Genomic DNA, 25,917 nt, shown 5'->3' with positions numbered 1-25,917 from the left:
AGGCTTTTACCTAGATTCAGTTAGGATACCAGGAACCTCCTCCCCCAACAAGAATCTGTATAATCCCCTAGGGCTCTCTAATATAATCAGCTGGGGTCCTCCCACTTCACCTACAGCAAATGTAGGCACTGCCTTAACAGACATGTGGGTAGGCAGCTTCGTGTTGGTGTCCAAACTGGGTCATGACAGAGGGAGATAATACCATCACCAAATACTCCTCAGGTTCTTCATTCATCCCAATGGAAGCATCCAAAGAAGGCTGGACAGCAGCAGATTCAATGTGTGCCTTCTTAGTTTTTTTTTTCTGAAGTAGCGGTTGAGCATCATGGTAAGTGGGTTCACAGGCCATGGTACCCTGAGTTAACAGTTTCAAATCCTGGTTCTCCAGGTAAATGGAAAGATGGCAGATGGATATGGAGCATCTTCAGTACAAATGCTTGACAGATCTCACAAAGAGTATGGTTAGTGCATTGTGTAGCACCCAAACAAAAAAGGCACTTGTGTCTATTCTTGTAGGGAATCTGTCCCCCACATTCATTTTCCCTTAGTGCACGTCATGTAAAAAGGTAATCAAGAAGAAAAAAATAAAAGGAAGAGCCTTGAGAAGGCTCTGTAGTGAAACCACGCAAACATCTTGCAGACCAAATTCACAGGTAGAGTTTGAACTGGTGACAGAGTTGCTCCAAGGGTTAGGTGCTCATACATCACATATAATGGATGCCTTAGACTCAAGACAAATGGCACCTAGAATATGTAAAGGCTTTGGTATGCTGACTGGTGTTCAGCTACCTACATCAGGATATCCCAACTACAAAGAATACTGAGACAGTGATAAGGGAGGACAGCAGCGCCCACCCTGGATGCTCTGCCACCCTGGTGTACTGTAGTATCATTCCTAAAATGTAGTTGGAAACTGGATGGAAGACAGGTTTTATTTCCAGGCTTTTAGTTCCGATATGTACCCATGGGTATGAAGTATTGCTGAACAGACTGCTTTCTGCCTCTAACATAAAAGCACAAAACTTTAGACATTTCAGTCTTGAGGTAAAGTCTACATTAAAATCCCTACTGGCATTTCCTTTTATTTGGTCATTTAACACAATTGCAATCGCCTTTGTTTTCTTCCTCTTTGTATTGACCAGAAGGTATAGATAGTGATAGTAGTGCTGGCAGTGAAACAGATAACCATCACAGCTGTACAAGTCCAGTCCTCTCCAGGGGTAAACCGATAAAAAGATTATGTTCAATGTAAGGACTTTTGAATTAAACTGATATGCATACAGTACAAGAAACTATGCTAGAAGCTAGATGCAGAAGGAACTAGGGGCCTGCAGAATTGGGGAAAGTGTTCAGATCATTTTCTAGCTGAATGTTTGCAAAGCACACCATAAGTACTGGGGCAAATAGTCCAAAGTGTTCCATACAAGTGAAATACAGGGGACCAGAAAGAATGAAAAAACGTTTTAAGGAAATCTGGCCTTTCCCAGCCCAATGTAGTTACTTCTACCAGAAAAGTATAAAATGTCTAGCAAAAAACAGGTTCTCCAGCAAGCCTTCAGGCTTGTGTGTAGGTATTAAAATGAGACTGGCCGAGTCTTTACCACACCAAGACTAAGAGGGGGCATGAGCAGTTAGAGTGCTGAGGTATATCCTTGGGAAGGGTATTATAAGAACGTAATTCTCTGACAGAAGGGTTTTGGTGAACACACACCAGAAGTACTCTTTGCTGTTTTGAAGGGATATAGGAGCTATTGGAAAGAATCCAAAAAAAGGTCACCAGAGGACTGAAGTAGTGATGGGAAAAGGTATGAACAGACTAAGAGCTAACTGTTGCTTGGAAACCCAGAGACAGAGGAATAGAATTCAGGCTCCCAAAGATCAACTTGAGGAAGAGGAATAAAAGGATGGGGGAGGGGAGAGATCTTAGGCAGCAGATTAAACAACATTCGCTCTAGATCCAAAAGTTATTTGAAATTATTTGAATTATGGATGACTGGCAGACTACCAGAACTGGTGATGGGGGGGGGGGGGGGGGGACAATAAGGACCAAAGGAGAAGAGGGTAAAATAGGAGCATTGAAGGACATAATAACTGCTGATTACATTAAGACAGCAGACCATATCAGCAATATGTCATCAAAAGGCAGTTAGTTAAATGAAAACTATACCAGATTTCAGATGTAAAAGTTAACACAAATACATCTTTCAATGCAAGCCAAACATAATTAGAACAAAATAACAAATCTCGCTTCATCACATTACTCTGGCTGTGAGTGCCTAAAGCACAGTGGTTAGTGCTCAGCTGTTCCTTGGGCATAGAGGGATAAAGCACAGACTACAGTCTGGCTGGTGTGCTCTTATGTCAATCTTACCATACAGCATGCCACTTTCTGCATCTAAAGTTTTGTAAACTGTCTTCCCCTCTTTTAGGGATAGAGGGTCTCTCCCAGATCCAAAAGACAATCCAAGAGGTGAATTGTTGATCTTGTGGTTGCTGCAGTCCCTTCAGGACTGGTTTCATGTGCAATACACACAGCCTATTAGTATATGCTCCAACCTAACAGGAGCAAGTGTCAGAAAATGAATAATATAATCTTAAAGGGTGTCAACCATTTACATATAAAACAGCAAATTTTACATGGTGCTGGGAGAAAGTGTCCCCCTTCCTGTTTCATTGCTTTGATTTTACAATTTCTCCAGATACAGTTCTTTAAAATGGACCTATGCCAGGCAACATATGAATCACAGCCAGCAGACATATCTGGAATGATAACCAAGTGGCTGTTGGAAGTAAATGCAAACAGTTTGTCCATTAGAGAACAAAGTAAATAAGCTGCTTGTTCCAGTTGCTAATGATTCATGAGAAAACAGCTTTTCATTGTCAAAATTAGTTCTGCCATCTTGTCTCAACACAGTGATTATGAAACTTTTTTTCTGTTAAGGCTCCAAAAACAATGAAATGAAACAGGATTTTCAGCATTTAACAGCAGGTCTTTAAATATCCAGCTTTCACATATATATATATTATTTATTTATTTATTTATTTATTTAACATTTGTTGACCGGGAATGTCCGACTAGGTTCCACAGAGCCTGTTTTCAGCGGAGGCCCGGGGAGAAACGCTCCAGATGCATGTCTTTGGAATGTGGGAGGAAACCGGAGTACCCAGAGGAAACCCACGCGAACACAGGGAGAACATGCAAACTCCACACCGAAGGCACCCCAGCCGAGAATCGAACCGGAGAACCTCTTGCTGTGAGGCGACAACGTTAACCGCTGCACCACTGTGCCGCCCAATTATTATTACTGTACGGTCTTCCATTTGTGAAATGAAGACAAACAAGCAAATGCTTCTTCAACCTGCCTTGTGACATTCCATAGTTCCATAGTCCTGATCAGTAAGACTGTGGTGTTTATATTGAAATCCCCTTTTTTTTTTTTTAAATAAATCTTGATAAATCCATGAATCTCAGACATCAACAATACCACACACATTACCACAAAGTAAAAGTGATCTTTTTGGGGGGAGGGGGTGGTTAACCTTTTGTCAAATACCAAAACCTTTGCTAATCTAAGTGAACAAATCCTTCACACAGATCCTTTTCGGCCAGAATCCAAACAAATTTTTTAAAAGATGCAGTATATATGGAAGTAGGCAATCTGTCACATGTCTTGTAGGCAAGAGGCACTAAGACATGGGGAGAACATGGAAACTCCACATAACAGCATACTTGTTCAGGATTAAATCCCAGAAACTGTGGCTGCATGGCAAAATCTATGTGCTATGGAATGAAAAGTGGCAAGAGAGAGACACATCAGATAAGAAGACGAATATCATGCCCAGTATATTGTGAACACTGGGCTGCTTCTCCAACTGACCAATCAGCATGAAGCCCAACAATGATGCTGCATCACATGATGATATGAAGCCCAACAATGATGCTGCATCACATGATGATATTTCTCTTTCAGCAGAGCATTTTACATGTGGATCACTCCTTTCTCACTCCTTTTTGTTTGTATAATGCTCTTTCCAGGAGCTCATATGGTACTCCCAGTACCAGTTCTGTGGACCTTTGCCTAAGAAACTCCAGAAGTGTATACAGCAGAACACGGTTCTGTTTTCACCCATGAGAGAGAGAGACAGTTCAGACGCGTACAAGAGTGTAGCAGACCTTTTACACCTGCTGGGTCAATTCTGTTTCATCTAAAAACCAGCTGCAGTCAAAATTCAGACACTGCCCTGAAAAGCTGCATCAGCCGGTACCCTTTAAACAAAGCTAAATCTTTAATGGTTCACTATAGACATTCATTCATACATAGTAGAAAGGCAGCTTGCTTATAGCCTTTTAAATTTCTGTGTGTTATTTGATGAGAAAATGTCAGTCTTCATGTTCCTAGACTGAATGAAGCACTGCCCTTATTCAGATAAGTAAAGATCACCACACATTACTGACCGCTATAGGCCTTCTTGACAGGAAACAAATGCATTGCTTTGCATTGCCAGTCGCACTGCACAAGTTTAATCCTGGATTTCTTCAAAAAGTTTGCAGAGTTTGATCATTGAACCAGTGGCCAGATTCTAGTAACTAGCCCAAGTACCACAAACACAAGTTGGAAAGAACGACCAACTGCAACTTCCAATCTAGGGAGGAATGTGAGCCACAGTGGTCACTGCACAGTACTATCACACTCACTGGCAGAGAAGATACAGTTCAGGTACTCGCACACGTCAAGCCAGAAAGGCTATAGATCCATGCCCCCATCCTTCTCATGTCATTGCACTTACAAGCACACGTGGGGCATTAACTCAGAGAAAGTTAAAGTGAATTATCTCTATGGTCCCCAATATTTGTGGATGTCCCTCGCCCCATCATCCACTCTAACTGGTTTAAATTTCAGTAAACAGAGTCGTATGCATGGAAGTGATACTGGTATACTGGAAAGAGAAGGAAAAAAATAATTAGTGCAGTCACAGGGACCTCCATTGACTAGTTCAGACGGCTATTATAGAAAGGTGACTCCCACTGCTTGTTGTGAGCAAACAAAAGGGTGAATGCTCAGTTAAGGCAGAAGACATAGTCTAGGGGGGAGGTATAGGCAAGTAATGTGTAAATGAAGGCAAATGTGAGGAGATTACATGCCATTTACATAAATATGCTGCAGAGGTGATAAGGATTAAACATTTATTCGTAAATGGAGTAGACTGCATGCTGATAAGATTCAAACAACAAATTAAGACGTGGACTCTGTACTTTTATGCAAATTAAGTTAACAATTTTCTCCCCTATGATGTTGGCATCAAGTAAGAGAGTACATTCTATAAAATGTTACAAAGGGACATGGCTGCAAATGCATTGCTGTCAATCTGATACGCAATTCAAGTGCATCTCATCACAATCTAGTTTTTCCAGAAACCAATGTATTCAAAATAGTATCCTTAAGGATGGCTCCTCCTTCTTGCAAAGAATTCTTTAGATACAACCCACTTGCTAAGAGTACTTTATAAATGACCATGTTGCCCTATGGATAGCTAATGCCCAAGTGAACATTTTAGATCCTATGGAACTCAGATCCTTAGATATATTTCCTTGGAACAAGATATGCTACTTTTTGCTGAAATTGCAGTTCACTGAAAAACACTCAAAAAAATATTTTTTTCTGCCAGTTACAAGTACTCACAAATGGCTTTCGATGGGGAATAGACTCCCTCAAAAACCCATACGGGGATCCCCCCGCTAAACAATTTGAAGTTGCAGCATTTCAGGTGTTGTTGTTAACTATCAGAAAATGTGACCATTTGCAAACCGGTACTGGAATGCAAAAAAATACCAAAAACAACAAAATGATCAGTTAAGCACTAGAAAATGGCACTAGGGCTTCAGGCCAGTTATTTTACATTAAGAAGGTTCGTGGTCTGCACTCTTGTGGGAGAAGAGGCTGGACTCTGCCCTTCTGAGCTGGGAATTTTCTGGTTAAAGGTTTATAGTGCCTGAATATTTGAACTGTATCTTACTGAAATTGGTTCACCTTGTTTGCTCTAGCATAGACTAGATCCAGGCCTACTGAATCTAGCTTTGTTTATATACTTGTTGTTTGTTTGCTTGTTATTTCCCTGGAAGCTAATTCACCTAATACGCAACTTCTCAGCGCTTCTGTGGATCACTAGTGATATCTGCATTGCTTACTGTACTTATTTCCTTGTTTCACTTGAAAGAAAGTTACTGTTTGTCGTTTTGCATTTAGTTACTTGTATCACATTGCACTCAAGTTACCTGGCACTTGCTCACTAAAGCAATTATATAAGTCAGCACTAAAAATTAAAAGCACTACACCCTCACTCCCCACTGGCCCTTGTTTTCAATTAAGGATTTCCCAATATTATTCTAGCATGTCCAAAGGTCAGTTGTCAATCTCCTCTCCGGTCCAGCTGGTGAATCTGGGAATCTTGAGGCAATGTTATAACTGCCTCATGTACACAGACAACCCTCTCCTCCTCCCACATAACACAAATACTTGAGAGATGCAGCTATTTAGCCAAACTGGAGGCTGAGCTCTCTCAACTCAGGACTGGCAAGACCAGACAGGAGGAGAAGGCAACTACACACACCACAAAACCAGCCTCACATAATGCTACCACTCCACTGAATCAAACACATAAACACACAAAGACATACTCGGAGGCTCTGAGTAAAATTTACCTAAACAGCAGAGGCCTCCAAAGCAGACACCCAAACAACTGCTACCTCAAGACACCCCACAAGCAACACATAAACCACAAAAGCAGTGTGCAAAGCAGTCACAGCCCTTAAGGCCAAATACAACACCAAACATACTTGTCATAGGTGACTCCATAGTCAGACACACTGACGTCCCACTCACCAGGCTGAACAAGGAGAGGGTCACAGTAAGCTGCCTATCGGGCGCTAGAATCCGCCACATAACACAAGCACTCGGGTCACTCCACAGCAAGTACAAATATGACACAGTCATTGTCCATGCTGGTGTGAACGACCTGAGACGTACCTCCCTGGACTGCATGAAAAGAGACATAGAGGAGCTCTCTGATTATGTAGCCCAGGCAGGTATGACCCTAACCCTGAGCAGTATCCTTCCTTCACCAAGAATGATGCCACAATATAGAGACAAGATGATCAGCTTTAACAATTGGCTTAATGTCTGGTGTCATTCAAAGGGGATCCAGTGTCTGTCTGCCTGGGATGACATGCTTGACAAGCCACGCTGCCGCAAGGGACGGCTTGCACCTGTCACCCTGGGATTCCGGATATTGGCTAAGGCTCTTGCCACCCCATAGTGCCTTTTTAGGCAAGGCTCAAATTCTAAACCTACCACCCTAGAAAACAAAATGGGAAGAAATTGAGGGTAATGCTGCTCAATGCCAGAAGTCTAAATCTCAAAATGCACGCACTCGAGGCCCTTCTCAGTATGGAGAACATCGATGTCTGTGCTGTAACTGAAACCTGGTTCAAGGCTCCTGAGAGCACCCGGCACTATTAGGTTTTACCTCATATCATGCGTTCGGCCCCAAAACCCGGACCACTCCACAAAAGGAGGGTGTATCCATATTCATAAAGGATACTCACACCTCCAGGTTGGTGGCAACGCATGAAGCTTCGAAACCATCCAGGTGCAACTAACAATAGGCAAAACTGCTCTACAAATTGTAGCATGCTACAGGCCACCCTCTCAAACTCAGGAACCCCACACAGCCTTCCTGAAGACACTGGAGGGTATAAATGTATCTCCAAACACCATCATATTGGGTGACTTCAACTACCGAATATAGACTGGGAACATTACTCAAGCCCTAACTTTCTAGCCCAACGGTTCCTGGAGTTCATAAATTCAAATGCCATGGAACAGCTAGTCACTGTTCCCACGAGAGGAGAAAATATACTAGATCTCATTGTCACAAACATGGGGACAAAATGCTCCACACCGGAAGTATATCCCTCATTGGTGAGATCTGATCATAAACTAATCTCACTGGAAATCCACATCCCGCCCCACCCCAAACAAAAAGACCATAGTGAAGAACTTCTCTAAAGCAAACTTCACACTACTCAAGACTGGTGTGGTATCCTTCAAGGCCCCTGAGTCAGAGGAAACCACAACCCAAGCTGCGGAAGCCCTTACAAATGCCTTCTATGAACACCTCCAGGACTGCATGGATCAGGCAATCCCAAATAAAACCAAGACTCTTTCCACAAAGGGCAAGCGTCCAGTCTGGTGGACCCCAGCCATTAACAAACTTTACAATAAGAGGAGAAAGCTATTACATGATAGAACAAAATCCATAAAAGGGAAGTCACCCCTGATCATTATTAGTAAAAAAATACGAGCACTCATAAAATCAACTAAGGCCAATTTTGAGAGAAAAATTGCCATGGATTCAAAGGACAATCATAAGGCCTTTTTCAGCTATGTTAGGAACCTGGGTGGAAACTCACAGATATGCTCAGAATTAGTCCAAAATGATACAAAAATCACTGAACCCACAGACATTGCCAACATACTGGCAGACAGGTTCAGTGCAAACTTCACCCCCCTCCCCTAAAGGAGAGATAACTATCCCAGCCGAGTGTAGCCTCCCGGACATCTCAAATGCGCAGGTGAAAGCTGCTCTCTCTAAAGCTAAAACACAGCATCAATGGGACCGGATGGTGTCCCCGGCTGTGTGCTACACGAGCTAAATGAGGAATTAAACCCTCACATAAGGCAGCTGTTTAATCTCAGCCTTACCACAGGATACGTGCCCAAGGAGTGGCATCACGGCAACTGTGGTCCCACTCCACAAAGGTGGCGCCTCACGGACCCTGGTAATTACCGCCCCATAAGCTTAACAAGTCTAGTCTGCAAAGCTATGGAGAGGATCATAATGGAGCTCATAAACAAAGATATAGGGGACTTGCAGACATTGGACCCGACCCAGTTTGGCTTTGTCAAGGGAAGATCATGCCTTTTGAACTTGGTCGACTTCTTGAAATAGTCACCAAGGCCATTGATGAGGAAAGGCAGTCCATACAGCCTACCTTGACCTTGCAAAGGCTTCGACACAATACCCCACTCGGGTATTGTAGAAAAACTTACCAGCTTAAATGTAAACCCATATGTCACAAGATGGGTTGCAAACTGGCTTAAGGACAGAACCCACAGGGTTAGAGTTGCTGGCGCTGTGTCAGACTCCAAGCCGGTCACAAGTGGTGTCCCACAGGGCTCGGTCCTTGGCCCCTATTGTTTGGCATCTACTTCTCAGAAGTACAGGCCAACATGGGAGGACTTTGGCTGACAAAGTTTGCAGATGACTGCAAACTGGGCGCCATAGTGGAAAGTGCATCGGACACGGATATCCTTCAGAAGGGACTCACGGAAACAGATAGCTGGTGCCAGAGCCATGGCCTGAAGTTAAATGCCAAAAATGTATAGTCATACCCTTCGGGAAAAACAAGGTAACCCCAAGCTACCATATAGGTGGCAATCCACTAAGCACAGAAGAGGTTATCAGGGACCTGGGGACCCAGGTTGACAGTGGCCTTTCTTTGACACTCACATTGCTAAAGTGGTTAGAAAGACCTTCTACATTGCCCACCTGATCATGAAGGGATTCACATCCAGATCTAGTGAGGTCATTGTTCCCCTGTACTCTTCACTTATCAGACCAATGATCGAGTACAATGCCCCATTCGGGATGTATCTCACCCGACATCTGCAGCAATTGGAGAGACCCCAAAAGTTCCTCACCAAAAGGATAAAGGGACTCCAAAATCTGTCATATGCTGCCAGATTGAAGAAACTCCAGCTCTATTCAGTCGCATACCGTCTGCTCAGAGGTGACATGTGCCTGACATACAAGGCCATGTCCAACCCGGAATTAATGGACATGCTCCACCTCAAAAAATCCAAATCCACCAAAACCACTAGAGCAAGCGACTTAAACCTTAGCACGGATATAAATAGGACGTGCTGGAGGGATAGATTTATCACTCAGAGACTCCCTATGCTGTGGAATAAAATCCCGGTCCATGTGAGGCAGAGCACCTCGCTGACTCTGTTCAAGAGAAATCTAGACCTGTGGATGGGAGATTGTAGGTTTACCCCGGGAATCATCTCTGGGTCACTGCTGGACAGAGGCACAACAAACTAATGGGCACAGTATTTTTTCATATAAGGGGTGGCGTAAGCCACAATAATTTGGGCTAGGCTTATAAATGCCTTAGGGCAGATAGCCTAGTATAAACCTATGAACCTATGAAAAAAATCAAGTTTAATAAAAAATCTACATCAGCAAAAACACATGGTTAAGCACTTTTATCAATAAGACATCTTCAGAACCATGAACAAAACTGAGGAAGTGACCTATAAAAATAAATGGATTGACCCCCCCCCCCATAATAGGATACATAGGTTTTGTGAAATGAACACCAATCAGATGGAAAATGCTAATAAAATATGAACAGAGAACGCATCAGAAGTTCCTGCCAGTCACAATATAGTATCGCTGCTTTCATTCAATGGTAGATGTCTCACAGGATGAGCAAACAAAACCCTGGAACTTTATGTCAACAACTTAGAAAAATTGTAGTATACAATTTAAAAGTTGTGATGCTCTAAATTTCAAATCACTGGTACTTGAAATGGCATCATTTAGTCCTAGAAAGTCCATAGAATCCATATGCAATTGCCAAAGCATTTCACTATTTAGTAACAGATTTTTCTAGTCCCCATAGAAAGCTGCTATGGTAATTCTCTCCAAAATACAAAACTTAACATGGAGAAGTTGTGACAGAGAGGGGCATCCACACGTCAGTAAAAGTTTTGGGAAAATATTAATTTCTCTAAACTGGAAATCAGCAGTTTATCCTCCTCAATTAACCTTCTCAAAAAAACCTTATGCATCTTAGAGATAAATCATGGAAACACTACCAAAAAATTCAAAACACCCAACTCTCAGACCGAATACAAGCAACTTCGTAATCAGGTAAAAAAAAATAGCTAATGACAGAAAATCCTACTATTACCAACTTCAAAATAACCATAAATCCAACCCCAAAAGATTCTGGAGTAGTATCTCCTCAGTCGTCTGTCCTGGCAAAAAAGATAACCCCTGCCCAGACCCTAACTCTCTTGACCATGTCTTAGCTACTCAATTCAATTCCCTTTTCGTTGACTATAGCCAAACTTACCTTATCTTCCCAAATAATACCTCATCCAACTCTCCAAATCTTGCCCCCTCAACCTCAAATACTACTCATCTCCCTCCTTTTACTCTCAAGCCTATTCCTACGCATACCATAAAAAACTCCTACTAAAATTAAAACCTTGTTCCAATGCCCCTGACAATATTCCATCCAAGTTACTCAAGCTCGCTGCCAGTGGCATAGCTTTACCCATCTGCATCCTAATAAATCGCTCCATCCAAGAGTCCTATGTACCCCTCCTCTGGAAACAGGCCTTCATCATCCCCCTCCACAAAGGGGGTAGCAATCTTATAATCTCCAGTTTTCAACCAATAGCTATCCTGTCCCCATCTCTACAATTCTAGAAAAATGTATCCACCTACAACTCTTACCCTACCTGCTAGACAATCAACTACTGTCCCCTACACAACACTGTTTCAGACCTGGACACAGTATCAATACTGCCCTGTTCTCCTTTCTTGAAAATCATTAACTCTGCTTATGATTCTGGCAATATAGTATCTACCTTCCTTCTTGACCCAAGGCCTTCGATACTGCATCCCACAATCTCCTCCTGTCCAAGCTCTCTGTTTACAACCTTTCCTCTTCTTCCATCAACTGGTTAACCAGCTACCTCTCGGACAGGGAGCAAGCCATAAAGTGGAAGAACTGTATTTCTTCCTTCCTCCATTCACCAACAGGTGTTCCACAAGGCTCTATATTGGGCCCCTTACTATTCAACATTTTTATTAATGACTTCCATCAAAACATCCCTAATGCTAGTCCAATATACAGACTACTCCATTATCTGCTCTGCCAAAATCTCTCTCCAAACTTATGAATTTAACTCAAGAAGCTTTCTCCTGCATGGAGTCTTGGATGCTAGATAACCATCTAGCTTTCAATGCAACAAAATCCAAATGTATGATACTCACCCCCTCTAAGCACACCAAAATTGACAAAGCCTCCTTCTCTATTTTCAGCCACAATAACAGCTCTGCCAAAATAGTTCTCTCAACAAAGCTGCTGGGTGTCCTTATCAATGAAAATTTGACATACATCTACAAACTAATACAAAAAAAAAAAAAAACATCAAAAGTTTGGAATGCTACACCATCACAGCTGCTACCTTACTCCCTCTACCAAACAACTGCTATCTACCACCTACCTCATTCCTTCTCTCCTATATGGAGCCCCTCTCATTAATAATCTTAAATCTACCCTCAAATCAAAACCATCTTCCTGCTATAATAAAATCTCCAAGTTTGCCACTGGATCCAAATCCTCTACCCATCACTGTAACTCCCTTAATTCCCTAAACTGGTTGGAACTCCCAAACTATCTGGACTTGCATTCAGCTTATAACAACACATAAGCTCATTTTCAAGCCATCTAACTGTCCTTCCCTCTCCTCCTGCCCAAATATGCATCAGCCTCATAGAATACTCTGATCCAATAATCAAAATCTCATCTAACTATATAAACCCACATGTAGTCCTGGGCAACTCGTACTCTCTCATTTGCCAGACCATGGAATTCACTTCCCCCACACATTAGAACTACCCATAATCTATCCACCTTTAAAGACCTCACTCCACTCATCTCTCCTCTCTTTGGGAATGCTCTTGCTCTCACCCCACCTGATGATCATATATTTTTCCAATTTAATTGTTCATTTATATGTCTTCATATATTGTATATTACTTGAATTGTATTTTGGAGCTTTACTGTTGATATTGAATTTACTGTATTTTGGAGCTTTTCTACCCGGGACTCTATTGAAAATGGGCTCATCTTGGCTCAATGGACTTTCCAGGTTAAACTGCATATGAAATGAAAATTAAGAAGCCAGAGCAGTCCTACACATATTTGGCATATATTTTACAGTTCTGGCAATCACATAACTGTCTGACTATTTCCTCCAACTAAACCACCAAAACAAGCAGAGGGACACAGTCCTGTAAGACATGTTGCAATGCATAGGTGTGCAAATTACCAAAAGCACACCAAAGTGCAATGCAACATCAAAGCCATTCCACAGAGCAGCAATGGGTGCAACAGACTGCACACATGGTTAATAAGATCTCATCTAACCCACAAGGATTGGTATAACTTTGCCAAACTCCAGCACATGTCCAGTGCAGATTACAATATTTATGTAGCTGTCTGGCACCCAGGGAAAGTGTACAACTGGCCATATGTAGCAATGCACGAGCAGTTAGGCATTTTCTAGGGTGGTTACTACATGAATATCTTGCCTATTAGTGAAAAAAGGCAGACACCAAAAGCCACATTGAAAAAGATAGAAGGGCTCATCACCATTGGATATGCCAGGTGTCAAACCACTCAAAACACATGGGTACAGTGTCAGAGTATGTGTAATGTGGCACAAAGCAGCTGTACCAGATATATTGTTGCATACTAAATGACATCCATTGACAACCCCCCAGCCTATAGTCTCTGGCAGAGAACAGCTCAAGTGGCTGCACAACAAATGAGATTACCCATAGTGTGGACATCTGAACTTCTTTGAGGAAGCTCATTTGTCCTCTGAAAGGAGCCTACAATACAGCCCAGACAATTCTCTCAGGCTGTATTTTGCATGTGCCATTATATGCACCATGAGTATATACTACATTTTGACAGTATGCATGTGATAGTGGATATGTGAAGTAACAACCAACAATGATGAAGACCATCCTGAAATAGATGCATGACACAGCTGGCATTGTATCCTAGGACTATAGCATACAGACATCTGGTGAAGCAGTTACCCAGCGTAATGACTGGTAAATGCAGGTATTATGGACACTCCACGTCTGCTATGGACCAAACATTGCTTACAGAATAAAAAGTGACCAATCACACATCTGGATGGCGAAGTGGTGCAGCAGTTGCATTGTTGCCTCACAGGAAGAGATTCTCGTTTGATTTTTGGATGGGGTGCCTTCTGTGCAGAGTCTGTGTCCTACCTGCATTCATATGGGTTTCCTCCAGGTGCTCCTGTTTCTGCGCACGTCACAAAGACATGCATCTGGAGTGTTTCTCCCTGGGCCTCTGCTGAAAATTGGTTTTGTTCCAAGTCAGTCTTTCCCAGTAAACAAATGTTAAAATAAAATCACAAGGTAACCCCTCAGGTGCATACAGAATGTGTATACTATACTTGTACTGTAGACAGTGCATTTTCTTGAAATGTGAATTTTCCTGAAATGCGCCCGATTAATCACAGGAAACAATTATCTCGTCACACAGAAGCAGACATACAAAGACTGTTGTAATTTTGAGCAGGCAGTGCCCAAAGGCAGTAGTAGTGTCAGAGATTGTATGGTGGCCTCAGAGTGCAGCCTGTGTCCTTATGTTCTGTGCCACTGTGCAGTATTTTGTTCAGGAGTAGTAATATGCAGGGCATGCAGTAACAGCTTGTAGCAATGTCCCTTGTAGCTACCTGTACCACAATGTCCAAAGACATGCAAGCACCCATGAGCATAAAATGGAAAAAAAAAAAAGACCAGACCTGCCTGTAAAACACCACTCTTTGTGGGCACGACAGAGTAGAAGAACATTTGTAGATGCATAGCAGCTTCTCATGTGAATCCACACATTTAACACTATGGTAAATGCTGCTGCATACAAGAGTCCTGTCACAAACAACTGATGTTTATACATACAGTCATTAACTGTAAAGTCTAGGAGCTACAAAGTTTGCCTGGTAAAAGGCTATCCTTGTAACTGCATCTAATCCGAGAGGACTGTAGATCACAGTTAATCTGGTTCCTTGCTAAGTGTGAAGCAATGGCAGTTAAGCATGTTGTATGTTACTATGTGCAAGACAATGATCAGAAAACAGTGGCACATTTTATACACCTAATGTATTAACTGGTGGGAAAAAGTCCTAAATGGAAACTGCAAGAGACACCATTTTGAAGCACCTTGTTTACTGGGGTATACAAAGCTACAGTTACTCTTAGTAAACATTAGCAGTTTGGAATGGAAAAAAAATGAAACTTTTGCATCAATGTTCAACCACCATTTAACCAGGATTGTGGAATAGAGTAGCCACATTCCAAGGGGTCATAAATGCCAACTTTACTTTTTGTAGACCTCACAGAGGATGAGCAAGAAAGCCTGTTTTGTTCACAATTCCATCAGACTTTCACAGAACAATGTGTGTGCAATGCTATGGCTATGTCTTTGGTTCAGCCAGGTCTTTTTAAACCCAAAGCCACATCCATTGAAGCCTTTACACAGGAAATAGTGTTGACCCATTCTCATGTAGGATACCTTAGTGAACAGGTTGCCAGCAGTTAATACAAGCTGTCCAGGTACAGCAACAGAACTATATAATGCACTTCTACTGCAATTAACATGCTGTAGTACAGTTCCATACCTTGGTATGTTGCTGTATACATATAGTCCTTGTTACTGCATGCGGCATAGAGTGGCTAAAGAGACGTGAGGTATTGGTGGCAGCAGAGTTGTCAGTCTCCCACAGTATAAATGTGGGCAAGTTCACCAAGTTCAAACTTCTTTTCAGTGGCTATTCAAGACCGCTGTCAGGGTTAAGTGTTGTTCAGTCACACGGGAGGCCTTTTTCCCATTCTTAAATTCCTTATTTGAATATACAAAAATACAAAACAATAAAAATGAAAGGAGAAGTTTCCCAGTTCAAGAGTGAAATATTGTTGCAAAACCATGCTCACTCTTGTGCAGATGCTATTCCAGAAGCTGCATTTTAACAAGTTTGCCTCAAAGACTATTCTCTCAAATTAAACAGATTTTTGACCAGATGTTCATATTCCCAAAACATAGCTAAATGAAAACCACAAGCATGAATGGCAGGAAACTTGACACTCACAGCTAAAGACAGCAAGTAAGTGACAATATCACCAGTTAAGCCATTACTCACCTTTACAAATACTGTGAATTCAGGCCACTGTATCTTTATGAAATGAGAATAGGGCATACATACATATCTGCTTAGATGCGTGCAACTAGAAATCAAGTCTTCAATCTGTTAACATCATATCCAAAGGACTGACATTTTAAGTCAACAGTGAGAAGTTAATGAAAGAAAAAGGAGAAGAAATATTACATGTAATGGGGGCCAGTAATGTTTTGTGGGATAAAACAACCATATATGAAAAACGCACATTAGCGCACCAGACCCTATTATGTCATTTGAGTTGGAAAGAACTAGTAAAATTTAAACCATTTAGAATGAAGCAGGGTAACGTAGACAAGATCTCAAAAATACAGTCATGTAAGTAAGCTAGTACTAACAGTAAATGTTCAAATAGATCACCGCTGAAGTAAACACACTATATGGAATGCCTTGCCAAGGATTGTCCCCACTCAGCCAGCCAAGTTTCTGAAGCTTTAGGTCTTCTTCCACACACTCAAGCATGAGGCTTTACATAAAACCAGCGGCCGAGGAGCAAAATATTTCAGAAAATAGGGATACCAAAATGTTGAAATTGGAACATACCAAATCACAAATCCCAAACCCTAACAAAAAAAAAAAAATTAGCAAAATAAGGGGATGGAGCAAGGAAGAGGTGACAGCAGCAGTGATCTATTTGAACATCTACCATCCTGTTAAGTTTACGTAGAGAACTGTAGTATGTTAATCTTTGTATCACTGCTAAAGTAGCCTGAAGCTATAGGGATGAATATCAAGGGTTACGGAGTAAGGAGAGGAGTAAGCTCAGAGTATGGAATCCCTTAAAGAAAAGTCCTAGCAAGTCCTGGAGGAGGAATCTAGTTTATAAAGCTTGGTAAAAAAAAAAAAATCTGTGCACCAATGACCAGGTTCTTCTAGAATCTACCCCTTTCCAAAAAGCCACAGAAATAGCCATGGGCCAGGACTTTGACTCAAACTGACTCCCTGTTGCTTTCTGTTATTCTCACCATACCATGGGACACCCGACTAGAAACACGTATAAACACAGAATGCCCCCTCTTAACTTCATGAGAAACAAATAGTTGATCAGAAGTCCTGAAGAATGTGGTTCTGTCAATATATTACTGGAGTTGCCTAGGGACATCCAATGTGAGAATTCTCCCTATATCATTTTCAGGTTCTGGAAAGAAAACAGGCAAATGAATAGTTTAGCTTAGTGTAAACTCTGAAATGAATTCGAGTACAAAAGGAATGAAGGACTGTTCTTAAATTTACTCTGTCCTTATAGAAAATAAGAGCTTCTAATTCAAAGTGTTCTTCTTGCATTAGTCAGAATAAGTAACATTGTTTTCCAAGATAAAAATCTCAACTCAGACTTGGCCAGTTCAAAAGGAGACTGTGTAAAGGTTTTCAAAAACAAACGTAAGATCCCAAGCAGGTGCTACCCGATTACTAGGAGGGCATATATATGCAAAACCCCTTTCAAAAACTGTTTCACCCAAGGTAAAGCAGGAGAAGGGGATAGCAGGGCAGACAAGCAAAAATGGCTGGTAGACTAATTTTGGAAGAAGGCAAGCCAGAGGATGGTAAAGTCATACAAATAGTGAAGAATCACAGGAGTATGACAGAAAGTATCCTGCTTCTTGGAATGATACCAACTAGAAAATGTTTTCCCACTTCTTTTCTAGTAGCAGATTTTGTTGCCTCCTTTAATATATGTTGCACATTTTCAGAAAAAGGAATTAACATTCTATCATCCAAGGCAGTCAAATGAAGTTGTACAAAGGGATGCACCCCCACCATCCTCTGCGAGTAAATCCATTCTGCCAGGAAACTTCTAGAATTACCCTTGCCAGTTTCAAAATGTAGAACTACTGTTGCCTGAGCCAACAGTGGAGGTCATCACAATTGTCTTTGAAGAATTCTCCTGAACCTTGAAAATAACCATAAAAATCACTGATATTCTGTCCATGGCTGCTGCCACTGGCTCTAATTTGAGAATACTTAGTTTCAGTCTAAGAATTTGCAAGAGAAGGTCAAATCAGAAATTTTAAATTCTGCTATGGATAAAAAGAGGTGCTGCTTGATCTGCAAAGGTTTTTATGAAAAGGGAAAGTTTAATTCAAGGGTTAATCAAATTTTTTTTCAACATACCTTTCAAAAAAGGAACTTTTCTTCCATTTCAGGCTCTTGCAAGTAGCAGAAGTGCGCTCTGCAAGAATCAGGCAAACAGAATTTCAAAAAGCAGTAGCAGGAAGCGTCAAAGAAGTAAGGAGGATCCTCCCGGAATAAGGGACAATTTAAGTTAGAATGACTATATGACCCTTTTGGATTTTCCCCCTTCGCACGCTGTCAACTCTGTGAATCTGTCCCAGAATTTAGATCTCTCTTTTGGCATCCGATAACTTCAGACAGATTGATTTGAATCATTCTCAAAAGCTACAACTTGCTGGGGGGGGGGGGGTCTTCCCATTTCCAAGAAATTCCTCTACATCCTCTAAAACTGTGCAGATGTCTCAGGATGATAGAACTTGTTCTATCAGATCAAGGATCCATTTGACTCCTATCAAAACAAATAGGGCCCTACACAAGCAGACTTGGGAAGGCAGATTTATTTTTCATTCCCATGGATGCCAATATTCTGGTTTGCTTTTCCGCCATTTAATCTGATGGCCAATATTCTTTTCAAGGGTCAAAGGGACTCTACAAAGATGGTTGTTATTCCTGTTTGGCTCAAGCAACGGTTCTACTATCTTTTGAAATTGGCCAAGGGCAACTTCTAGAACCTTCTTCACAAAATGGACTTGCTCACACTGGACAAGGTGAATTTAATGCATCACAGTGTTAATCATCTTCATTTCTCTGCCTGGATGACAGAACTTTAATACATTTTTCTGCGGATCTGCAGCAGATGATATTAAAAGGAGACCAAGAACTTGCTACTAGAAAGTAAGTGGAGAAAGAATGACACCAACTAGAAAATCTAAGAACCAGGATCCTTTTAAGTCCTCAAACTCCTGGAGTCTTCAGTGAATGTGCAAGTTATCTGTCCTTTCTGCTTTATCTGTGATGAAACAGTTATTAAAAGGAGCCTTCCATTTTCTGCCCACCTAGTAGTCAGGTGGCACCTGCTTGAGATAAGATTTTGCTTATAGTCTCCTTTTGAACAGGGTCACAAGGCTCCACCACTGCAGAGATCATTGTACTTTGATGGATAGCTGCCAAAAAACAGGCTGGGGGGGGGGGGGATGCTGCAGGAGCAAGAGTGCTTCTTTCAACAGAGGAATGCATGCACCATGTGTACTACCATAGTGAACAGCTGTGCCTCTGTTGACCCAATGGTAAGGCTCTGCCAGCCACTTGCCAGTTAATGTGTATACAAACAAACATTCTGCCTGTTCTGAAAGTCCAATTGTGGTGGAGGCAGAGAAACAGTAAAAGTCACATCAGCGTGTGCTGGCTGACATCTCTTGTGCTGAGGCATCAATGGCTACCAGACCGGCCCTGTAACAGGAGAAATGAAGTCATCTGCAGGGCTGACTGGTAGCCATAACTTGTGAGTGGAGTGAAGATGCCTATAATGGTGAGGAGAAAAAAAATGTATGCTGGGTATCTGTCTAGTGGAGCTCTAATAAAGAATGGAGACTCAGAGAGGGAAAAGCCAGGCTGAGCAGGCAGGAGGATGACAAAGGTATGGCAGCTATACAGACCTGAGGTGGAGTATGTACTTAAGGCTGCCTCTCATTACCTGCCCAGCCTGACACGAGATCAGCATGTAAGGGAATGATGTTAGGGCAAAACCATCATGAGATACAATACGGCGGCTCCTCCATCTTGCTCTGCTTTCCTAACAGGCTTCATACCTGATGAACTAGTGTGTGGAGGAGGACCAGGGAGATTCCAGAACAAAACCTGTGGAGATTGACTGCATGTTCCTCTGCTGCTATAGTCCCCAATGTCAACAGTCCCAAAAGTGATTAAAAAAATATGCCTGTACCAAGTCAATTTGAGGTCAAGATTCTCAGGTTCACTGAAGTAGGCATTTGTTTATGGTATGACCACTTCCATAGCCTCCCTAGCTCTTGAACATTAGAACCATCCATGCCTACCCATGCTTCATTAAGCAAGCCTTGCATTTTATGGTCCTCATGAATTGATCTCTGTTGTGAACCTAGACTATACTTCATTGTTGCACTATCAACACTTTAAGCTTATAAATGTGCTTGGCAAGACCCCTCCACCAAACTAAGAATGCACATATCCTTTTCATATGGCAGTAAATGTATGAGATTCAGCTCCCTTGTTTCTGCCTTCAGTTTAGAGACGAGTCAGTTTCTAAATACTTAAATGCTCTTAATTCAGTCATCACAGCACCAGGGAGAAACTCTCAGCCATAGCTTGATCACTAAGGAGACTGATCTGGCAAATCAAAGTCTTGGACCATGGATGTGACATGTATAAGGCCAACACCAGCAAATCAGTTTTAACCTCAAGCAGAAAGTCTGACTGATCACATACCAGATGCACTTGCTGGTCTTTAGATATCAATTCCACCATCATGCAACCTGCAAGGCAAGTGGAAAACTTAATTACAGCCAAAGTTCTACAATGTCAAAATCAAGACTGAGGTGGTCTGCCTCCCTAAAAAAAGTGTGTAAGTGTGCGTGTGTGCGTGCCAACAGCTGGCAGTTTAATTTTGCCGAGTCTTTGGGTCAACATTTGCAACTGCTGAACTGATTTTAGCAATGGGATCTGTGCGTTAACTTGGCAGTTTAGCACAGGGGACTATGGCCATGAGCTACTCTTTATACTGCATTTCTAGTTTTCTGAGTTTGATTCTTGTAATCTTCATTTGCCAGCTGAAAGTCTCAGAGCAGGTGACTTAGAATACTCCTGGACTGCTGTTACCTGAAGAATATACATTAATGTCACTGAAAATGGACCCCTGTGGCACAGTCCACCTGCCTCAATAAAAGTTCCAACAAAACCAGAACAAAAATTGAATCTTTTAATTTGTTCATTGTCAACCACAGACTACATTGCTCCCATCATGGCAAGGAAATAACTCAGCGTGGTAATGACCAGGACCCTCTGCCACAGCACAGACCGCAAAGTACAAAAAAAAAAAAAATCAGCAGAAAAGATTTCAGAGAGGCAACATATGAGATAACATCCCCTGAAATGACTCCTGAAACCCAGCTGGAGTATTCTTTGATACAGTCTGGTACATTGTGGTATAGATACCCAAACACTAGACCTGCTTCAGTTTGTATTGGTCAAGAACAGGTCATGCTTACTTAACCTGATGGATTTTTTGACAAGATCACCAAAGAAATGGATGAAGTGACACAGACTGCATACCTCTACATGGCAAAATCTTTCAACAATTCCACAATCGGGCATAGTAGAAAAACTAAAACTAGGAATAAACCCCAATGTCACCTACTGGACTGCCAAGTAGCTCACAGATAGGAGACAGGAAGTCAAAATAGGGGAAGTTATCTCCACAAACAGACCAGTCACTGGTGGAGTCCCCAATGGTTCTGTGCTGAATTCCTCCTTGTTCGGCATCTACTTTTTTTTGTTTTTTTTTTGGGGGGGGGGGTTGTCTTTTTTTTTTTTTTTGAGGTAAAAGACAATAGCAAAGGGCTCTGGCTGACAGTTTCCAAATAACTACAGTCTAGGAGCAGTCACAGAATCCCAAAATGACAGCCATCTCGCAGGAAGGTTTGTCCCAAATATGAAAAATTATGAAAAAAAGGACCAACACTAAAGTACAAAAAATGCATTATTGTAGCCTTCGGGAAGTCATCTATCCCAGGAAACTACATTAACAATACACTCTTAAGAGCTGACACAGTTGTTTGGAATTTGGGAACTTATGTGGACAGTAACCTAACTTTTGACCAACATGGGTCCATTGTTGTAATAGTCATTATATTCACAACTCATAAACAAAGTGATTGTGTCTAGATCCAAGGATGTCATTGCCCCGCTTTTCTCAGCCCTCATTAGGCCAGTCATCGACTATAATGCCCCCTTTGGTATATATCAATCCAGACACATGCAACAACTGGAACACCTGCAGAGATAACTTACTAAGAGGATACAAGGCCTAAACATGTTCTATATGGGCAGACTTAAAAACGCTATCACTATGCTTGTATCATACAAGCTGCTAAGAGGTGACTTGTGTCTGGCATACAAGGCATCCTCCAACCCAATGATGATTTGCTGGCCATCTGCAAGTCAAATGGTATTAGAAATACTCAGTCTAGAAATCTAAACCTCTTCTACAACATCAACAAAACAGTTTTGGAGGGACAGGTACATGTCACAGATAATACCACTGCTCTGGAACAGAATCTCCAGTTGAATCTATGGACAGAAAACTGAATTTATCTCAGGACTGCCCCCTGTACTACATACGAACAGAGGCAGCGGTTAAATACTTTATCCCATGCATAGGTCTCCTGAAATTATCTGTGGCATGATCCCAGTTATTCTCATTAGGGATTGTATACATTTATCTGACCATGGGATGAGTAAGGCTGATCTCTAACCATGGGATGGGTAAGGCCGATCTCTAACCATGGGATGGGTAAGGCCGATCTCTAACCATGGGATGGGTAAGGCCGATCTCTAACCATGGGATGGGTAAGGCCGATCTCTAACCATGGGATGGGTAAGGCCGATCTCTAACCATGGGATGGGTAAGGCCGATCTCTAACCATGGGATGGGTAAGGCCGATCTCTAACCATGGGATGGGTAAGGCCGATCTCTAACCAAACGGTACAGGTTAATTAGAGCATAGAAAGGGAAACTGGCTAGGATTAAAATGGCCCACAAGGGTAGCTAGCCTTGTACGTAGCTATGAACCTATAATGTATGCCATCCATTTGAATTTGTGTGTCAGTGTTATGAATGACAGCGCATTAAAAAGAAAACGGAGAGACAAAGTCTGTGACACTTGAATAAAAATGTTTATCAGATTCCTCTGTACTATAAAACTGTAAATGTACAGATAAGCAGCAGCTGGGGAGATCAGTCAGGCAGCTACAGCACTGAAAGAAGCAGCTAAAACAAGTGAGTCGGAACAAAAATATTTAAGGCATCCTCTGTAGTTACTAGCAAATTCTCATTCCAGTTTAAATATATTTGCATTCAGTAAATGTTTTAGTATCTTCTTTAATGAAGTGTCCAACAGCAATAGTCGTTATGAGGATACCATTTTACTAAAACATTAAGAAATCGTAAAAATATTCTTTGAATCTCATAGATTATTGTAATATTTCATATAAAAAGCGTCCAACCATCCCCTAAAAAACATTTTTACTGCAATGTTGCTTTAAGAGAAATGCTTTTTTCTACAAAGAAACATCTGTTTTACCAACCACTATCAAATTTTCATGAGATAATCTAATGTTTTATTAAATCACAGCTACCATTTGCTAGTTCTACCATAAATAAAATGCATGCTGTGTATTTTAGCTCTACATTTCCAGACCCAGTGGAGCCTTCATACAAATACTTCAAATATATAATCTCAGAAAACAACCACTTAATTTCTTATCACCCAAGAAACATTGGGTGGAATAAATATGAACTGTCTAACATTTAAAAGTCTGGTTCCAATAAAATATAATGTAAAAATACTTTGCAAGATAAAATAAAATTATAGCAAAACTATTTTACTAAGACATTGATAACACTATCTCTTCACTGATCAGTTATTGAAAAAATAAATAAATATAGTTCATAGATGATGTCAGAGGGGAAATGAGCATTAGGAACACATACCTGATACCAGCATTCAACATTATTTGTTACCTCGCATTCAACATTATTTGTTACCTGTAGTTTTGTGCTTCTGCACCCTTAGCAATTTGCAGTTTGTAAGCCTCGTGCACTGCGATCGGGTCCCATTTTACATCTGGGCCATCTTTTTCATGTTCATCTGGATATCTCCCAAAAGAAGAAGCACTTGGCACAAAGTCATGCACTGGGAAATGCAGGCCTGGATCGTTAGTGTCACCACACAACAGGACAGACTCACTGTTGTACCTTTCCAGGTCTGCCAGCTGATAAATAACATTATAGTAAGTCAGGGACTCGGAACTGTGGAGGCCGTTTCCATCAGAAGCAGAGGCAGAACTCGCCTTCTCACCATTTACATCATCTGGTTGGGATAGCTTCGGGCTCACATTTGTTTCAGATCTCTGTGTTCGACCCCAGGAACCATATTCTCTGCCCAAAGTTAGCATATTCCAGCTACTGTAAGCCATAGAACGCATTGCTATATCAAAAGGAAAAAGAAAGTCACTTTCATGTTTTGCTTAAATATGCAAACTAGGATGCAAGCATACATCATTAATTGCAAAAATGATGAATCTGACTACTGCATAGTACACTGTAATTCAAAAATATAAATGGAGTCAGTGATGACAAAACCAGGTTAAAATGTGTTTCTACTCATCTGAACCCAATTTGTACTAGTACCTGCTGTTTGTTGCAGAGAGTGCTCCTTGTGACTCTCTTCACACCATTTCTTTATTTTCCTTCCTAAACTAGATAGTCTGAGTTCTTTGTTCAGGTGCAGGAAATGATTAAGGAATCATATTGATTTTTTGCCTGATAAGAGTGGCACGAAGCTTATATCATGAGTATTTTCTGTATTCGAAGTCTTTGAAATCTATACTAGACCATACTCTTTGGAGAGTTTATTCAAATATATTTAAATGGTCATGTGACACTTTTTTCATTCAGCAAGAAGTACAAGTTGTTTAATGTATTAGAGCTGTTGCTGCAAAAAGGACCCTGCTCGTTAAGTGTTCTACGACCTCAAACCTGTCCCAGTTTCCTGAATGACCTCAGATGAGGGTTTACAATTTCAGAAGTACTACTCCTTCCAAAATGCAGTCATTTCTTTTCCCACTGTATTCCTGCAATGTTTCTGCTTTGCTTAATTTCAAGTGTATCGGGAAACAGTTTAATTTTGATTTTAATATAGTTAATTTCAGTAAAGGTATACAAATAAAAGGGGAGTTTCCTTACCCCTGCATATGGGGTGAGAGTTTTAGTCCCATCCTTTCTTAAATAAGAAAGGCATAGTCAAGATTTTTGGAGTCTGTATACCAGCTTACAAACTTCAGTGTCATAGGAAGACAATAGTACCCCCCCCCCAAAAAAAAAAACACTAGTGTCCACACTATAGATAAAAGAAATAACAGGCAACATTTCTGATGGGAGAAGCCATTTCAACAGATTATACAAACACAAGCTATATCAAATATATCAAGTTTTAAATTAAATTCTGGCACATCAGATTATACAAAATAAGTTACATTTAAAAAATGTACCCCATGACATCAATGGTGTTTGGCTACACAATTGTCCTTAAGTTTATACAACAGCAGATCTGAAACACACAAAAGCACTTTATGTAAACTTAAGAAAAAAAGTACTATTCAGAACACTGGATTATTTTACTACAGATAAAAATTCAGCTAACCAAACCATTAGACTGCCTGAGTTAGCAACATACAATTCTATCAATTCATTTCAACCAGTTAATCAGATCCTATGGTGAGTTTGGTTTACAATTTTGAGTTACATGATGACTTCCAGAACATAAATCACAAACAACACAATGTCTTGGCACAAAAATTTTAGGAAGTCAATTTCCTAAAACACAAGAATTAAACAAAATAAAAAAAATATGGTTGCAAACCTTTATTAAATGCAGTAACATTCTAAAACAGCCTTTTATGGAGCATCTTACAAAACTTTCATTCACCTGACAGGCATAGGCTGATTAAC

At 41.1% G+C, this 25,917-nt stretch overlaps 1 protein-coding gene across 1 annotated transcript in view; it reads right to left on the bottom strand.

Annotated features, from left to right (window-relative positions):
* Nucleotides 1–24,398, bottom strand: part of CACNA1B (calcium voltage-gated channel subunit alpha1 B) — a 3,578,581-nt gene extending 3,554,183 nt beyond the window's left edge. The window contains exon 1 of the mRNA XM_044058770.1: nucleotides 23,953–24,398. Coding sequence (XP_043914705.1) covers nucleotides 23,953–24,392 — 440 coding nt within the window. The 5' untranslated portion in view covers nucleotides 24,393–24,398. The remainder of the gene's footprint in view (nucleotides 1–23,952) is intronic.
* Between the last annotated feature and the right edge of the window lie 1,519 nt (nucleotides 24,399–25,917).

This window comes from Protopterus annectens, chromosome 16.part0 (assembly GCF_019279795.1).
Source record: "Protopterus annectens isolate FY-2018-M chromosome 16.part0, PAN1.0, whole genome shotgun sequence".
Classification (NCBI taxonomy): Eukaryota; Metazoa; Chordata; order Ceratodontiformes; family Protopteridae; genus Protopterus; species Protopterus annectens.
The sequence above is the reverse complement of the archived record's forward strand: the minus strand, read 5'-3'. Positions and strand labels throughout refer to the sequence as shown.